General features: G+C 47.8%; 6 protein-coding genes across 6 annotated transcripts; 2 read left to right on the forward strand and 4 right to left on the reverse strand.

The window, feature by feature from the left end:
- Positions 1 to 4191: 4191 nt before the first annotated feature.
- N7466_001051 (DUF3431 domain-containing protein) lies at positions 4192 to 5964 on the forward strand (the record flags this gene model as incomplete). The annotated part of the gene is made up of 3 exons (XM_057160449.1): positions 4192 to 4772; positions 4912 to 5463; positions 5523 to 5964. 3 exons carry the CDS (start codon positions 4192 to 4194, stop codon positions 5962 to 5964), a joined length of 1575 nt encoding a protein of 524 aa, XP_057026697.1.
- Positions 5965 to 6423: 459 nt separating this feature from the next.
- On the forward strand, positions 6424 to 7675 carry N7466_001052 (uncharacterized protein; the record flags this gene model as incomplete). Its single annotated transcript, XM_057160450.1, has 3 exons — positions 6424 to 6566; positions 6623 to 6834; positions 6924 to 7675. The coding sequence occupies 3 exons, from the start codon at positions 6424 to 6426 to the stop codon at positions 7673 to 7675; spliced, it is 1107 nt and encodes a 368-aa protein (XP_057026698.1).
- A 317-nt stretch (positions 7676 to 7992) lies between these two features.
- N7466_001053 (heat shock factor family protein) lies at positions 7993 to 10407 on the reverse strand (the record flags this gene model as incomplete). Its single annotated transcript, XM_057160451.1, has 2 exons — positions 7993 to 9856; positions 9923 to 10407. The coding sequence occupies 2 exons, from the start codon at positions 10405 to 10407 to the stop codon at positions 7993 to 7995; spliced, it is 2349 nt and encodes a 782-aa protein (XP_057026699.1).
- Positions 10408 to 11232: 825 nt separating this feature from the next.
- N7466_001054 (putative aldo-keto reductase (AKR)) lies at positions 11233 to 12254 on the reverse strand (the record flags this gene model as incomplete). Its single annotated transcript, XM_057160452.1, has 2 exons — positions 11233 to 11925; positions 11994 to 12254. 2 exons carry the CDS (start codon positions 12252 to 12254, stop codon positions 11233 to 11235), a joined length of 954 nt encoding a protein of 317 aa, XP_057026700.1.
- A 766-nt stretch (positions 12255 to 13020) lies between these two features.
- Positions 13021 to 14469, reverse strand: N7466_001055 (uncharacterized protein; the record flags this gene model as incomplete). Its single annotated transcript, XM_057160453.1, has 1 exon — positions 13021 to 14469. The coding sequence occupies one exon, from the start codon at positions 14467 to 14469 to the stop codon at positions 13021 to 13023; it is 1449 nt and encodes a 482-aa protein (XP_057026701.1).
- A 772-nt stretch (positions 14470 to 15241) lies between these two features.
- N7466_001056 (replication factor C subunit 3) lies at positions 15242 to 16665 on the reverse strand (the record flags this gene model as incomplete). The annotated part of the gene is made up of 5 exons (XM_057160454.1): positions 15242 to 15648; positions 15717 to 16097; positions 16160 to 16334; positions 16400 to 16487; positions 16538 to 16665. The coding sequence occupies 5 exons, from the start codon at positions 16663 to 16665 to the stop codon at positions 15242 to 15244; spliced, it is 1179 nt and encodes a 392-aa protein (XP_057026702.1).
- Between the last annotated feature and the right edge of the window lie 76 nt (positions 16666 to 16741).

The raw sequence follows: 16741 nt of genomic DNA on the forward strand, positions 1-16741 counted from the left end.
TCTTTTGCTTTTCCCCTTGTTGTGGGTGGAAATTGAGGAAAAGAGAGCGGGGGGAAAGAGGAAAAAAAGGTTGGAAATTGGGACACGCAAGGCCGGATGTGGGATCTGGTCCACTCTTTTGCCGCCAAGAACGGGGAGTAAGGGAGTTGGTTTTTTTCTGATGTCTTTGCAGAACTGCAGGAACTTGAAAAAAAAAAAATTTGAAAAATGAACAAGAGTATAGGTCAAATCAAAAGAGGTATCGGAGTTAAGAATGGGAGAAATGTCGGAAATTCACAAGAGAGAACAGAGAAGTCGGGATTTGCGGTAGTCGGAATTTATATAGAAGAAAAAAAAAAAAAAAAAAAAACGCCAGAGATACTAGAACTAACACTAAAACTAAATCAAATCAAATTGAATTGAATTGAACTAGAGAGATCTCCAGTCCCTGCGCTTGTACTGCCTGTTTTTTTTTTTTGCCCCTGGAAGTACCCGTATGGATTCTGGGGCTTCTAACCCAATAGGAGTGGTTCTGGATCCATCAGAAGAGGCGATTACCTGTACAAAGTGGAATTGGAACTTCAAAAGGTTCTTGTTGACTTGTTCTATAGATTATAATACATATCAACATTTCAATGTTATATGGATGTTTAGACAATTCTTATATACCAGTTGACTTGAAGTTGGAACATACCATCCTACAGTACACACTAGAATTACATGTATATTAGATAACCTTCTATAACCTGCTCTCTTTTACTCCGTAACTCTTTGTCCTTTTCTCTCCGATCCCTTTAATTCCCCTACTCAGATCGGCCCCCTAATCAGTTGGAGCCGGCTCCTTTCCGTCTTCACCTCCGCCGAATCAGAGTCCATCCTTGTCTCGAAGCTCCAGCGGTCGCTCGGCTCCCTCTGCCCGTCATTCCTTTCCGATTCCTCCTACTGGGCCCCATCCCCCCATATTAGTCTCGTTCAAGTGGGCTGTGTCTCCGCTTCAGTGGACATCGGGAAATTCAAATGCGTAAGAGACAGCTTCACCAACGAGGCGCAAGACCACATCTCCTCTTAGCAACTACAGAACTTCGTACATGGTACCCGCTGGATGGAGACACCCCCTTCGAGTCCACGTTTCACTTGTCACTTTGAAAACTCGTGGGGATCTTCCAAGAGCACGAGCACGAGCACGTCTCGGTTTGACGTCTGAGTCTACTAGTAATCATTGCGGTTCGCGTACTGCCTCGTGCTTCCGCAATACCTGCCCGACACTATACCTGATACAATACATTGATCAACCCCTGCAGCTTAACATTGACCAATGCCAAACAGAAAGAGAACAAAATTCATCAGCTATAATTGGCATGACTCCATTCCTCTTTTCTCTAGCTCCCTAACTAACCTGATGATTGCCTCCTTTTTTTTTTTTCTAAATTTATTTTTTTTACACAATTTTTATTTTTATTTGCAATCATTTCTTTTCTCGTGTTGTCATTTCAGGTATAGCGCGTTCAGGGGATCAACTACACTCGATCTAGTAGCGCGTATTCGTTCGCCACCACCTACACTATTTATCCCTCCATTGGACTATTATTATACCAAATATATCGACATAGTCTCCTTTGTTTTCTTTTTTTATCCTTTTTTACCTTTCCAATGTTTCCTTCCCCATACAATGCATTTTCCAACGGCACCTTGCCAGGTTATCCGGTTCCAGCGGGACGGCCCAGTGATTCCCGGCACTTTTTCCAAGCTCTCCCTGATTGACGGCGCATGGAGCTATGTCACGCCAGGCCCACTTGGAGAAATTGAAACTTGCGCCTGAGCTCCACGATCCGCGCCTCCCCCGTTCTAGCGGCCTCACGGAAGCTCCTGAGAAGCTCAGCCCACATCTAGAAACCCGCTAGAGGCGACTTAGAACCTTTGCAGTGGGAACGTCAGAGTCCGATGGTCTGCGGGTGGAGTCGACCAGACCTGGTCCGGTGCTCCGGACTCGTGCCTAGCCTGACAATTGGGTCTCGGGATCTGGCGTCGTGAGGAATGGGGAAAGTATACGGAGTAAAGGGGGAGGGGAAAGCTCTTCGGGGATCACGCGAGCTTTTCCGAACCACCCCCCTTTTCCCCTCTGTTCCTATGTATTCGAGCCGGATCTTCTTGGCCAGATGAATGTTTTACATCGTCGCAAAGGACGGAGGACAGCACACTAGTGAAGAGACTACTGTAGGTACTTTTGGAGGTCCCTACATAAACGGTGGTGCAGCGAGTCATGAATTTCGTATAGATATAAAGCTTCATCACGACTCTCATGAGGTCACTGATCTAACGATGTCCGGGTTATTGCCACTTGTCTTGCCTCTTCGTGGAATATAGGATCCTCCATGGATCCGCTGATTAACATGTGCATGTGCCCCTTTTTTCTCGTCCTTCTGGAATGGCGATCCATCCGAGCTACCCCCGGGAAACGAGCTTCGGTCAATGATTCCTGAAAGGATGGTAGGCTCCGCAAAGAGGAATTCCAGTTTCCAGTGTTGCTATTATGGGATATTTGTGATTGTGACCAAACATTGAATAATAATAGCTCAAGTGCTCCAGGGCCTAGTGGATAAGGCCGGACGATTACCGTGGATTTCCGTGGATCGAGGTTCACGTCAGGAGAAAAAAAGGACGTTCGGCCAGGGGTAACAAGGTCCCGCGTTCCCCGAAGTGGAGCATCTGGGTATATCTTCTACTTCCATGGACGGATAACTACACTCTAAGCTACCTTGGGTTAAATTTCTACGAAATCCGCCCGTTTGTTGGAAGATGATCAATTCTAAGCTTTGATCAAATAATTTGAAGGTTGCTGTGGTAGCTCCTTCGGGTACAGTCTAACGGGCTACTAGCAGACTGACTTATCAGATCCTAGGACGGCTGCGCCGAGCTGCGTCGGTGGCTTGGTCGACTTGTCGAAAAAAAAAAGAAAATTGGAAAAAAAAAATTGGAAAAAAATCCAAAAGAAAGGCCCATGTACTTTTCAAGACGAGGCCCTCGATTTTAAAGAATATGGGATCGAGGTCGATCGTTTTCCAGTGTCGTGCCGCTTGAGAGCCGTCGAGTTCTATGGAGCAAATTGTATACGTGTTGTGTACTACCTGTGATCCGTAGTCCATAGTAGAACTCCCAATGATATTGATTCTGATCACGTCTCTCAAAAAGCGTTCTCTTATCAGGACAAGATATGTACAAATGTAGTCTGGAGATAAAACCATGTGCCTTGTAAAAGAGGAAGCTAGTCAAGTGCACAAAACAACCAATAATTTATTGGATTGTGAAACTTGTATTTCTTTTTAAGCTTCATTAGTCCAATAGATCGACCTCGTGGTATTGATCGGCGTCATTATAGGCTCAATACTAGAAGATACTTTACGTAGTGCGCTTATGGAACTACGTAAACCGGCTCTATAGTGGTGACTAGTGCTTGGAACAAACACTTATTCCGTCACTGGCACTGGCCCCAGATTTTTTTATCTACATGATGTCAAGGTAAATTAAGGATGGATCTAATCTGACGATCGTATACTAACTGAGTACTCGCCATGCATTCCACGGAGAAATAAATCTCGTGCCTGAGAAACAAGGTTACCATGCCGATCGCGGTCCAGATTTCACGAACACCAAAGCTGAACTTTTCTACTGTCATTTCCCGAGAACTTGAATGTCCCCAATTCGCGGGGTTGCATTTTTTTGGCATAGAATTGCACTCGATCCATATGACTGGACCCCAAAATAGCCGAAAGGGACCCAATGCGGCAGATGAACCACCAATAACAGGTCGTTTTGGGAGGGAAGAAGCCTGAAACAGGCCAAAAGAGCAACGAACGCAAAGGGCTGACGAAGCTTGGCCCCACTCCACGCTGCAATGAGAAAACGGTCTAAAAGACCCTGTAAAAGAAGCCATTGTCGTTCTGCTTCTGTTTTTTTCTTATTCTCTGATTTACAACTAACATCAAGTGCTATCAAGGTTTAACCAATACCAATCTTCAATTTTCACCCTCGTTTTCCCGTCCCGTGAAAGCCGATTCACAACCCGGCAAGTGATTATGCACGGCTGAGGCGTCGTGATGCAGACGTAGTATAGTGGGGCCGATCCAGAACGCCCAGAAACGCGGCGCACGCTTTAAAGTTCTCTCCGTTTCCCTCGTGCATTGCTTGTTCGTCTGAACAAACCCCAGTGTCGGCATGCCACTAACATTTCGCGTGGCCGTCGCCGTCGCACTGGTATTTACCATCTTCTTCGTGAAGAATCACCTCTCCTCAATTGACGAGCAATGGCAATCTGATCGCAGCGCAAGCCGTGTTCCGGATTTCATCCTCGACGGTGCAGGCACCCATATCGAGCTGGTCTCGGGTGATGACCGCGCTGCTGCTGTAGGAAAATCGGTAGCGGCGGAGGGCACAGGGGCAAGAGTTGCTTCTAGTTCCTTCGCCGTTTCGCGGGTTTCTTCGCTCACGCCGTCAACTTCGACTACTGTCGGGTTTTTGGATCCAACTGGGTCGCCAGTTGAGCCGGCGCGATTCGAACCGCAGACCATCCCGGTTGATGTGCCTAATGCGGACTACTTTGACGATCCGTTTTTGGAGGAGTATTTGGATAGTTTGGATTATGGGTTTGGGGGTGAATCGAGACACGGGCACAATCAATTGCCGCCGAAGCCGGAATCAACACCTAAACCGCCGGTGCCCAAGTTGACGGATCGCATTGTTGTGCTGGGCAGGATGTCCTGGGAGGATTCCGATTGGTTGGAAGAGGAATTGCCAGAGTAAGCACTCGATTCGAGTTTGGATTCGGGCTTGGCTTCGTTTGGCTTTGTGTTACAAGAAGCCTTTGTCTTTTCTTTCTTTCTCTTCCTGAAAACCAAGCCCTGGAAGAGTCAATGGCTAACAAGAATGCGATTATAGGTGGCCCAATGCAGTCTATGTCATCGACGATCCCGAATCCGAATACCACGTTGCCGAAAATAAAGGCAAAGAGAGCAACGTTTATCTCACATGGATCATCGATAATTACGACAGCCTACCCGAATACATGGTTTTCCTACACGCCCATCGATTTGCCAGTCACGTCGAACTCAACGAGCAGGACAATGCCTTGACAGTCCAGCGATTACAACTCGACTACGTCCGCAAGACCGGATATGTCAACCTGCGCTGCGATTGGACTCCAGGGTGTCCGGATGAGGTCTACCCATTCCGACAGCTAGCAGGGCGCACCACGGAAATCGCCTTCGCGGGAGCATGGATCAAGATTTTCAATAATACCGATATCCCTGAGGTAATTGGAACACCGTGCTGTGCCCAGTTCGCCGTGACAAAGGAACAGGTGCTGGCTCGGCCGTTGAGTGATTATGAGCACTACTATCGCTGGCTGATGGATACGCAGCTGGACGATGAGACCAGCGGCCGTGTGTTTGAATATCTGTGGCATATTATTTTCGGGCAGGATCCCGTGTCGTAAGTCCGAATTGATGGTTGGAAATTGTTGGATAGGCTTTGCTAATGAATTCCTCCAGGTGTCCATCTAAAGCACAATGTTACTCAGATGTATATGATATGGAATATATTGAGCCGGTCATCCCTGACTGGATCTCTGATAATCCGTTTAGAGGTGTGAAAAACAACCATGATTTCATTGACGACAGCTTTGAAGATGGCTTTGACGATGAATTTGACGATGGCTTTGACCTGCCTGGGGACTCTCTTGATGAGAATGAAGACGAGGGGGATTGGGGCTGGGACGAAGAAGAAGAAGGGAATGAAGATGAGGATATCGAAGAAGGCGATAAAGAGGATGAGAAGGAAGACCCAAATGACGAGGACCCATTCGATTTTGATGATATCTCGGAAGAGCTGGACTTTGACGACTCACCGGTGTCTCCATCCAAGGACAGTGATCCATGGGAAGATACAAACGTCGACAATCTACCAACGGGCTCATATAAACACGACACTTGATCGGCCACTTACATAGATAAAGGTGCCATCTGCATATATAATGCTTGATTTTCTCAGTTATTAGACTATTTTGATGAATAGATGGATATTTTTATGTAAAAATTGGAACATTCCTTAAAAATTTGAATCGGGGGTTTTTTTTCTGGTGAGAACCTTAGAATCTTACTTGACTAAGTACTAGTCCTATGCACAGTAGATACTGGGGATACTTCTTATCTATACCTAGGTAGCTATTCAAATGTTATCAATTGCCTTCGAGATCAATCGTTCTTATGGTAAGGATGTATAATTCAATTGTTATAGATTCAAGCTTCAATGGAAGAATGTGGACCAATCAGCTCATCCCCATGGAATCTGTACCCCACTTCAGTGAGACATCAGACGGTAGTAAACACCTCTCATTCAACCTATCCATTGGTCCCTCAAACATACTACGCCTGCCCAGAGAACCGACATAACATGAGCGACCAACCCCAAGGATCTCGCATAGATGCGGATACCACTCTTTTTACAAGCTTCGGCATGGTCGTGCTTGACGAGATCCTGATTCCAAATCGCAAGCCGTTGATAAATATACTTGGAGGATCGGGGTCATATGGTCTGTACATACTGAAAGCTGTTCCTGTTGGAATTAACATCTTACTGTACTAACATCCAGTGGCTTGGCTCTTGTAGCAACCGCAGGAGCGCGACTTTTTCTAGCCCCACCCTTGAGTCGCACTGTGGCCTGGCCAATTCATATTGGACATGACTTTCCCGACCCCATTGCCGATCTACTTCAAAGCTGGGATATCGCGTTGATTGTTAAGAAAGAGGTAGATAAGCTTTCTACTAGAGGCTTGCTGGAGTATAAAGATACTACTTTTGGACGTACGTGGTAGCCTTTTTGTTCTGCATATGTTGTTGACGCGATGATTGTTTATCTATTCAAAGCGCTAATGGGCATGATATTCATCTAGCCAAAGATTTCAAATACACGACGCCCTTTCTAGCTGTTGCCGAGAGTGATGTGGAAGATACCCAAGTTCCGACCTCAAAGGCATATCATTACCTTGCAACAGCCCAGGATATCAAGGGACGTGTCTCGACTCTTCTGGCCATGCGACGTGGAGCTGGTATATTGAACAGGCCCCTCGTAATCTGGGAGCCGTCTCCTTTAGCATGCAACCCGGGGAATCTGAACGAATGGCTCGAAGCAGCAGAATATGTTGACGTTCTCAGTCCCAATCATCTCGAGCTGATGAAATTGTTTTCGCAGGGATCGGGGGCTGCTTTTTCTAGGAGCAAGATCGAGGAGCTGGTATCGACATTGCTGGACAGCGGAGTTGGCCCAGATGGAGCCGGTGTGGTTGTTGTGCGAGCTGGTGAGCATGGTTGTCTGATGCAATCGCGAGATCTTTCACCCCAGTGGCTCCCCCCGTTCTATGGGTCTAGTGGTATTGCGCAAGAAGCCTCACCGGTGATTGATCCGACTGGAGCTGGAAATGCGTTTCTGGGAGGTTATGCTGTCGGGTATATACAAACAGGAGATGCCATACAGGCTGCGTGCTACGGAAATATTTCTGCGTCGTTTATGCTGGAGCAGATAGGTATGCCGGAGAAGTCAGAGAAAGGTGGCATTGAAGCTTGGAATGGGGTAAGCGTGCAGACCAGGCTACGAGAGTACATGTCCCGAGAGGACGTTAAAAGAATACTATACTACTACGCATAGACAAACAACTTTGGATAAAGAGATAAGATATAACCTCAAGTGCTTGGAAGGCATAGCCCTGTATGTATCAAATATGCTTTAAGCAAATAAAAGACCCGTTCGAGGATAAGATTGGAATCATCGGGGTCCATGTGAAAATCGGATGTTTACCTACAATCCGGCCTAGTACCTCCAGACCATTGCCAGCCCATATGAACAAAATAAACGCCGTCCCTGATAACCCGGGATATCCCCCACAAATTCTTTCGCTATCTCCCCATTCTGCTTTTTCTTTCTGTGTTCGCTCGAGACTAGTTCGTCTTTATTCCTCCTGATCATCAAACCCTCCGACGTCGCTTCGCACTGCCTGGCATTTCGGCAGATTCAACGGGGGTCTCTGCAGCGGTTGCAGGACTGGTAGCTTCGCTATCGGTCAACTGCTCGACAACTCGACCCGAATCCATGTTAACAGATCCGGCATCACCACCGTAACCAGTACCGTCAAAGCCGTAGCTGTAATGGTCTTGCCCATGGCCCGATCCGTCAAAAAGATCACCATCACCTGGGATGTGACCAAAGTCAAACAGATCGTTGTTGTCTGCGTCGTCACCTTGGCCGGTACCCAAATGCTCGTGAGGGTTTCCACCCAACTCGGATGATTGACCAGTATGGTCAAGATTAAGGTGCTTCTTGTCGTGGTCGGTGTCTCCAATATCAGTAAAGTAGTCGTTGTTGAATATCGTATCAAGATCGAGTGGTGGGGGTGGAGCGTTTCCATTTCCATCTGGTCCCAATCCTGGGATGGCACCAGTTGGGCTCAAAGGCTGAAGTAGGTTTGTAAGATTTTGGACGGAACGATCCTGCTCGGCTTGCATCTTGACTAAATTATCAATCTCTTGACGAGTGTTGGCAAGGCGGCCTGAGTAGTTCGGGGGCATTGGTGGTGGAGTTGGGGTCATGAGAGCGTTGTTGGAAGAGCCTTGAGCAGTGGGGTCTGCCGTATTGGTTTCACTGGCCATGAGACGAAGCATATCAGCACGCTGATTAGCTGTAAGAGGTACATTTCCACCAGAGGTTTCGAGAGAAGACAAAACATTGGGAAAGTCTGAGAAATTCGTGGGAATGCCATTTCGTGCATTGGAGTTTTGGATGACGGACATGATGTCCTGCGGGGGAGAATTTGCGTCAGTGGGTTGGACCGGATGTTCAGCTTTATTCTGCCTTGGGCTGTTGTCGAAGACCTCTTCCACATGACCGGACTTTCCAGCACTTGGCTGACGACCATGAGTACGGGACCTTGCATCGTAGGATCCAGTTGCTGCAGGGGAAATTGTGGAGGCACGATTATTTTCATCGACGGCAGGGGGGGCTTTCAAAAGCAAAGGCTGCTTCTTCATTGTCCTCTGGCCAGTTGGGCTAGTCAGCCCAGCCAAAGAACCCAAGGAAAAGTCATCCACATCGACAATGTTTCCCTGATCACCAGAAATAGCTCCTGCAAATGAATTTGCGATATTTTGATTCCCACTGTCCCCTTGCAGACTGCGGTTATACACAGTTGCGAGGAAAGTGAGTATGGCGTTGATTGAGTTCTCGTGACGCGTGTGTTGTTCCTGGAAGTTTGCGGCCTGTGCATAGAGCTGTTCATGCTCCTTCCGCAACCTGGTTATGGTACTTGAAATGATCTGTTGCTGCTGGCGAATCGCTTGCAATTCTCGATACACTCCAGATAATTGGTCTGATGGCATCGGGGTTTCTGTAAGGAGAGAAAGCTGCTGAGGTCTTGGTCGGCTTTCACGAGCTGCAGGTGGACCATCATCCCCAAAATCGTCCATTTCATTTTCATCCACATCCTCTGTTTTCACCCGTGTTCCACCTTTGCTTCCCTTGCTAGCGTGGCCTGGTGTGTTTTTCGGTTTCTGTATCAACCAAAGCAAGTCCGGGTGACCGCGCTTGAAGTAGGGGTTGGCGTATTCACTGGGGCTTTTGTTTTTTCGCTCGCTGGCGCGCATCGAGTTATCGGAAAGACCAACTTTCTTGTGGAACCCATACATATTCAACTGTCGGACAAATGATGCGTAGTTGTTATGTTTGAATAGTTCTGGGATCAATGTCCTCGCAAATTCATCCTCATCTAATACAATGAAAGAATTGCCATCGTCGGACCATCGAATCAATTCGGTGTTCTTAGATTCATCAAGGAAGCTGTGATGGTGGGTTAGTTCTTTGTTCCAATTACACGATTTTTTTTTGTCATTTTCTGCGACTGACCTGCTGAGTTTCTGAACGAATGGTGGGATCTGTTTTCGCTTCGCTTGCGATTCTCTCTTTGCGGCCTGCGCGCGGGAATACAGTTCTTCGAGGCTTTCGCCCCATGCGCCCGACTCTCCAGGATTTCCACTCCCATTATGATCGGGATAGGCCACGGGCGCTTGCTCGTACCCACGGTTTCGACTAACAAGTTGATTCGCCTGCTGGCGCCGAGCGAGTTGGTTGTGGTTGGTGGTTGATGGAACGGGGATATCCTGGGCGTTCAGGTTTCCTTGGTTGTAGGCAGGGTTTTCGGTGTAGGAGGAGGCATTCACAGCGTTTGCGGCATTTACAGCGGGGTTCTGCCCCCACTGAAGGAATTGATCGTTGGACAACTGTGAGCCCGGGTTCGCAGACGAATATGTCGGGACTGCACCTAATTGCGGATGTATGGCGGGAGTCGTGCCTGGGGCAGGTCGCTTGCGCGTCATGCCTTGAGAGGTCATGGCGGATGGATGGGTTTGGACTGATAATGTGTAGGGATGTCACTGGAACAGCGGGGTCGTTGGTTTCTTTCGAATGAGGAGTAGCGAGAGATGGTGAACGAATCGGACGGTAATTTTATCGAGATAATTATACCGAGTGCAATGTAAAGTCAAAAATTCAATTGCGAGTCGTGAATACCGACCAACGCGATTGAATCAACGCCTGAAGTTGGGGTCCACCAGGGAATCGGGCAAAAAACCAGCCGACTGTAGATAGCGGAACCCCAAATCCCCCCGATTGAATTCTATGATGCGCGTGAATTGTGTTTCACGCGTTTGTTGGAAGAATAGGCAACCGAAGCTAACCGAGTAGCAGTGAATGAGATTTTAGTGAAATCCTGACTTGGGAGTTGCGACCACAATCAGCGGGTGAAAGATAGCGGCATCCAGGACGGCTCGACGCTCCAACGGAAAGGGTATCAAAGGGGCGCTCTGCTCCAGCCAGAGCGATGACGGATGAGCGGTGATCCAAAAGCGATCTGGGCGAAGGGTAGAATAGAGCACAGGAACCAAAAATCTCGCGCTGCGATCTTTCGCTTGACGATGAGGTCAATCCAGAGCGGAGTCGAAGCTGATTGGTGGGTCTGTGCTAAGTCATCACTGGGATGAGTGCCACTATCAAAAAAAAAGAAAAACCGAATCCGAGGTTCAATATGAGTCACTAAGAGATCTATGGTGCAAATTTGTATGTACGATGTAATTAGTTGATTCAAATCAGATGGCAGGTGAAGATGACGCGTTTTTTATTATCCAGAAATCAGCCCATCTGATAGGCTAAGTTACATTCTAACTGGTAATATCATCACCGACAAGTTCCTGGAAACCTTTCAACAACTCCTGCCACTCAGCTGGCTGAGCCTGGGTGAACTCTTCCACTCTCTTAGGACTTGCCAAGTCCTCGACCATGCGGGTTGCATTCTTCGTGCCATTCAATACGGTCATGTTACCGAGTGCCATCACCAGCGCATACAGCGCAGCCGCGGGACTGATGCCGACTCGAGAAGCGAGTTTCTGCACAGGCTCCGAGCGCACCAGCTCTGGGTTTGCAGTCAGAGTCCAAAAACTCTGGTAAATGATATCATTCTCACGACAAAAGGCACGAAGCGAAACATCAAAGAAAGTATCTTCGTAGAATCGATTCTGTACAACTGCAGGCCTCACATTGACCACAGGGGAGCTATAAAGAGCATGTAGAACCGATATAGAGCAATTCGAGAGTCCCAGGTTGCGAATTTGGTGAGGCACATAAGTCTGTAAGGCCTCCCACACTTCGATGGTTTGTTCAATAGTGCGGAGCGGGCTATGGATGACCACAGTGTCAATGTAGGCTTCGTCCACGCTACTCGGGTCGGCAAATGGTCGAAGATTATGCAAAGACGACTTGATTGATGCATGGACTTGCTCAGTCAGAGAGGAGTTTGCATCATACGGCATATTATCTGGGTCTTGTGCAGAGACCGGACTAAATTTGGTTTGCACCTGCATCACGTCAGCATCAATATACAACACAGAAAATATATGTATAAAATTGAGCTGGCACGGCTTACATAGAGGTCTTCTCTGTGCACCACCCCCTCTGCGATTGCCCTGCGAATTCCATCGCCGACCAGTGGTTCCTGGTAGTGACGAGGTTGAGCTGCTGTATCGATGCCGCGGAAGCCGGCGTTGACAGCGGTGTAGACAAGATCGGCCGTGCGGTCTTTCTTCCAGGCTGTCCCGTAGAGAAAAACTGGGATCAAAGTGGGAGTGGAGTCTTGGACAGGACGTAGACAGTACCTTTCCCACATCTTCATCATTGGTCGGGCCATATTGGGTGAAGGTGGGAATGTACGTTTCTTCTAAGAGGAATGGAGAAGAGAAGGGGCACGTCAGAGGAGGGTCGCTATTAATAAAGACAAGTTGCGGCCGCCTAAGCCTTTCGTTCATTACCATTGAATTTATGGTCCCACACCCACAATTATCCCATTGATAGTTCAACGACTACTATAGATAATAATGTTCAAGAAAGCTGTCAGCTCAGATTTCCACGGTAAACTGGTGGGTGTTGGATGTACCTTAGAGACCACCAGTTGACTGTACATATTGAAGAAACATTTGAAGCAGAGGTATTGAATTTTGGTCGTAGTATTATGGGTCAACTTCAACCAGAGGGTATGAACGAAATAACCCGAGTCTTTCAAATTTTCTCTTGCTGGCTGAAGGACTAGCGACCAGTTGACACTGAGAATGTTGATATTGATGACGCGACGCCCTTCGGGGTTTTCTATTTCAAAATATTAAATGTTGGAGCTTACATATATGTGCACCTACTAATTAAATTGAGGATTCATATACATATGCAGATATCTTCAAGATGATAGAGATGTTGAGACATCTGGAATCTTCATATCAAGCTTGATCTCAGGAAGACCTTGGTATTATTTGAAGCAAAAGCCATCCAACGGCCTACCAACATAATATTATTATAGATCATAGCTGGCATACATAAACCCAGTCCAACAGACAGCAAGTACCTATTCTTCTCAGTTTGGATAAATAAGTCAGAACATTATTCACATATCACTTCCTAGATCTTTAGGACTTTTTGTCCGCATCAACGCTGGAATTTGAAGTAGCGACCATTTCAGGGCCACCCTTGTTTCGCTTAGCGATTCGGAACCCACCGACCAGGAAGAACAGAGCCTGCAGCCCGAGAATAACAGCAAGAGTAACCATGGCGCCGATAACGCCAGCCACAGCTCGAGAAATTCCACCAGAAGTGCCGGTGCTCGACGAGCTGGTGGTAGAGGTGGAGGCGCTCGTAGAAGCACAGCTGCCGTCGGTGTTACCGCACATATCGCACCACTGGCTGGTGGAGGTGATGGCTACCTTCTCCATCTCGGTGGTGAACTCAGAGTAGGAGAGAAGATCATTAGATTGTCCGAACATTGGGTAAACAGTGAGTTCATCGGAGCCGATCATGGTGCCGTTGTGGAATGCGAAGCGCACGCTAATCTCATCACTTGAGGGGAAATCATTTCCAGTGGCATTGGTTACGAGCTCAAAGACCATGGATGAGGCGTAGTCTGGGATCCCGTAGAATTCGGGCGAAGCAGCAGGCATCTGCATCAGACCGAAGAAGGACATGATGGTTCCGTATGAACCAAACTGGACATTCAAGATGGACTTAGCACCCTTTGTGTCGACGATCTCATCGAAGCTGGACAGAATCTCGCCGAGGATAACGGCACCGGCGATTGCCCGAACAGGGTCGGAGGCATTGTATGCCAAGTTCCACTCGTGAACACCGGCCAGGGAATTCAGCTGCACGCGGTTCGCATCGGTCATGTATTCGGCCTTGCCTGGGAAAGTCGCGGACGAGTTATGAATGTAGCCCACGTTGAGGTAATCGAAGATGGTATAGGCGTTCTCGAAACTGATATCAGAGGACGAGAAAGTGCTGTTCAGAACGGGGGTGAGCGAGTCGTAGAAGCTCGCGGTGGACTTGAGCATTTCATTGTATGAATCGGAGATATAATAGTTATTGCTGCTCACGGTCGCTTTGGAGCAGTCACTAGAGCCCTGCAGCCAGCTGGAATCCTCGCTATTGGAGCTCGAGGCGGTGGTTTGTAGCTGGATGAGCTGGTAACCATTCAATGGCGAGTCGACCACAGTACCATTTCCCAATGTCGTGTTGGCCGCTTTCTGAGCAGGAGGATACACACCTTGCAGGAAGCCGGTGGCTGAGTTCTGCAACACGGCATCGGAGGGAGCACTGGCATTCATCTGACTCGCCTTCACGATGGGATCACTGATTCCCTCGATCTGCTTGTCTGAGCTTGAGCTGACATAGAGATCGTGATACACAGATCCAGCAGCGAAGACTTCATAGTAGCCCAGGTCGGTCAATTGGGTATTACCGAGAATCTTTGCAGTCCTGTCACCATGACGGGCATAGATATAAGCACCCAGGACACGCTCAGCAGACACAACAGGTGCAGTGAGGGAGGCCAAAAGCAGGCCGTGATGAATTGAGGAACGCATGATTCAGAGGGTCAGAAGAGGCAGAAAAGAGTCAGACAACCAGAACTAGAATCAAACCGGGGGGTAGCAGCAGTACTATATACTACCCTCTCGTAATTTATTATTTTTTTCTGGGTGTTACCATGCAAGAAGCTAAATGAAAGCGGGTCAGGCAAAGCAACTGTGCCGCACGACAGTGTCGAGGTCAAAGTCTAATTGTCATTGTGAACGGCGACTCCCGACTGGCATGGACTATCCTGATCTGGTTCGAGGGAAGCTAACTGCCAATTCCGAGGAAATGCAAGGAAATGCAGTCAACTTTTAGGTAATTGGAGTTCATTGGACCCGATAACACGTCTAGATCCCGCGGTGTCCACAGGTGGGGAACGACTGGACCCTGATTAGTGTATACCCCGTATACCCCCATTCACTGTAGAAGCATTAAGTAGCATTACTAGGTATATTTCCCCCCGCTTTTGCTTTTTTTCTTCTTCTCCTGCTGGGGAACTGTCATATTTGGCACTAGATTGGGCAACTTTTACCGGGTGAGTTGTAAGATTTCTTAGTTGCATAAAACCCCATTCGCTTAGAGGGTAAGAGTCACAAGCCACAATTCCACTTTGGCTTGCCATCTTCCATTCGGAGAATTCAAGTCCGATAAGCTCATAAGAAAGCCAGAAAAACCGAAAGCTGAAAAGCTGAAAAAGATGAAAAAGTGCTGAAAGATTGACGATGCTAGTTTTCATTCTCGTGATATTGTATTACTTTCTATTTTTTACTTCCAAAGTTCATTTCAGGTCATTGCAACACCCTTGTCGCCCATCAATTCACATCCATTGCGAACCACACCCACAAGCCCACCGGTCTGGATAGCCTCCGATCCACCTCCAGACAATCTCCATTCGATCTCTGCAAGACCCTCCAACCAGGTAATTCGAGTCTGGGCCGGCACCTCAAGTTGCTGCAGTTGGTCGGCCAGAGCGGAGAGGATATCCGCAAGGGCAAGACCTTTGCTGGACTTGAGAGTATTGACAGTGTTGAGGCAGGATGTGACATCGCTAGTCTTGAGAATTGTGGACATGATTTCTTGAATATCAGATGGGTGAGGAGCTGCAATGCAGTCGTAAATCGTCGCATTTGTGATGATCTCGGCTTCGGGCAAGGGAGCTTCCGGAGCATTGCGCATTGGAAGCGGTTTACCTGCAGGGAACGATATGTAAGTATTTTATACAGTGGAGATAAAGGAACGTAGTAGGTAATCCACGTACTGCTTGCATGGCAGGCTTGAAGGACGTTCAGCGCCCGTCGCATATCTCCCTTGCTGAGGGTCACAAGACTATCCACCGCATCTGGTTGGATTTTGATGTTCTCCTTTTCGATAACGGTATCCACAAGTGATCGAATATCTGCCTCCTTGAGCGGACTAAACCGGAATCGCGTACAACGCGACAACAACGCAGGGGAAAGCTTGTGTGTGTAGTTGGCAATGATGCAGAATCGGGTGTTGGCTGTGTAGCGCTCCATAATGCGACGGAGGGCCATCTGTGCAGTGGATGTCATGGCGTCTGCTTCATCCAGAATAATCAATTTGAAGCCTGCTAGAGATTCACTGGTGGATTGAGGTGCCATATTGAAGATTTGTTTTGTGCCTAGTAGATTCCTATAGTTAGTGCATGACCCTCTGAGATTTGAGATCCCACTTTCAACATACTGGCAAATGTCTTAATCTGCTCTCTGACAACATCAATACCACGATCGTCACTGGCATTCAGCTCCAACACCATCTGTCGCATGTTCTTGGTTCCGTATATCCGTCGTGCGAGCGCGAGAACGGTTGAAGTCTTTCCGGTTCCAGGAGGGCCGTAAAGAAGAAGATGGGGGAGGCGCTATTGTAGCTGTTAGTATTATTCATTCAATGCATACCATACTTGGTGTGCGCGCAAGGACATACGTTGGCTTCAACGAAACGGTTGATAGTTGCAAGGATATCTTGGTGACCTGAGACGTCGTCCAGGCTCTCCGGGCGGTATTTCTCGACCCTGATACATTGTTAAAAAATGGTTGCCGAAGTCAAGACCTGATTCCTTACCATGGAAGATTGTCCTGTGCTCCCACAGGGAGGTCGGCCACTGTTCTTCTTTTCCCAGCAGCATTGTCGGAACCGAACTGCACGTCCCTGGACGAGTCAACCTCCATTTCATCCTCGTAGTCAGACATTATGTATAGATCTTGGTATTCGACACAAGTACCTAGAGTTGGGGGAGGTTGTAACAAGAAATAGGAATATCACGAA

The sequence above is a fragment of the Penicillium verhagenii genome, assembly GCF_028828195.1.
Source record: "Penicillium verhagenii strain IBT 33310 chromosome Unknown utg000002l_segment0_segment0, whole genome shotgun sequence".
NCBI classification, from domain to species: Eukaryota; Fungi; Ascomycota; class Eurotiomycetes; order Eurotiales; family Aspergillaceae; genus Penicillium; species Penicillium verhagenii.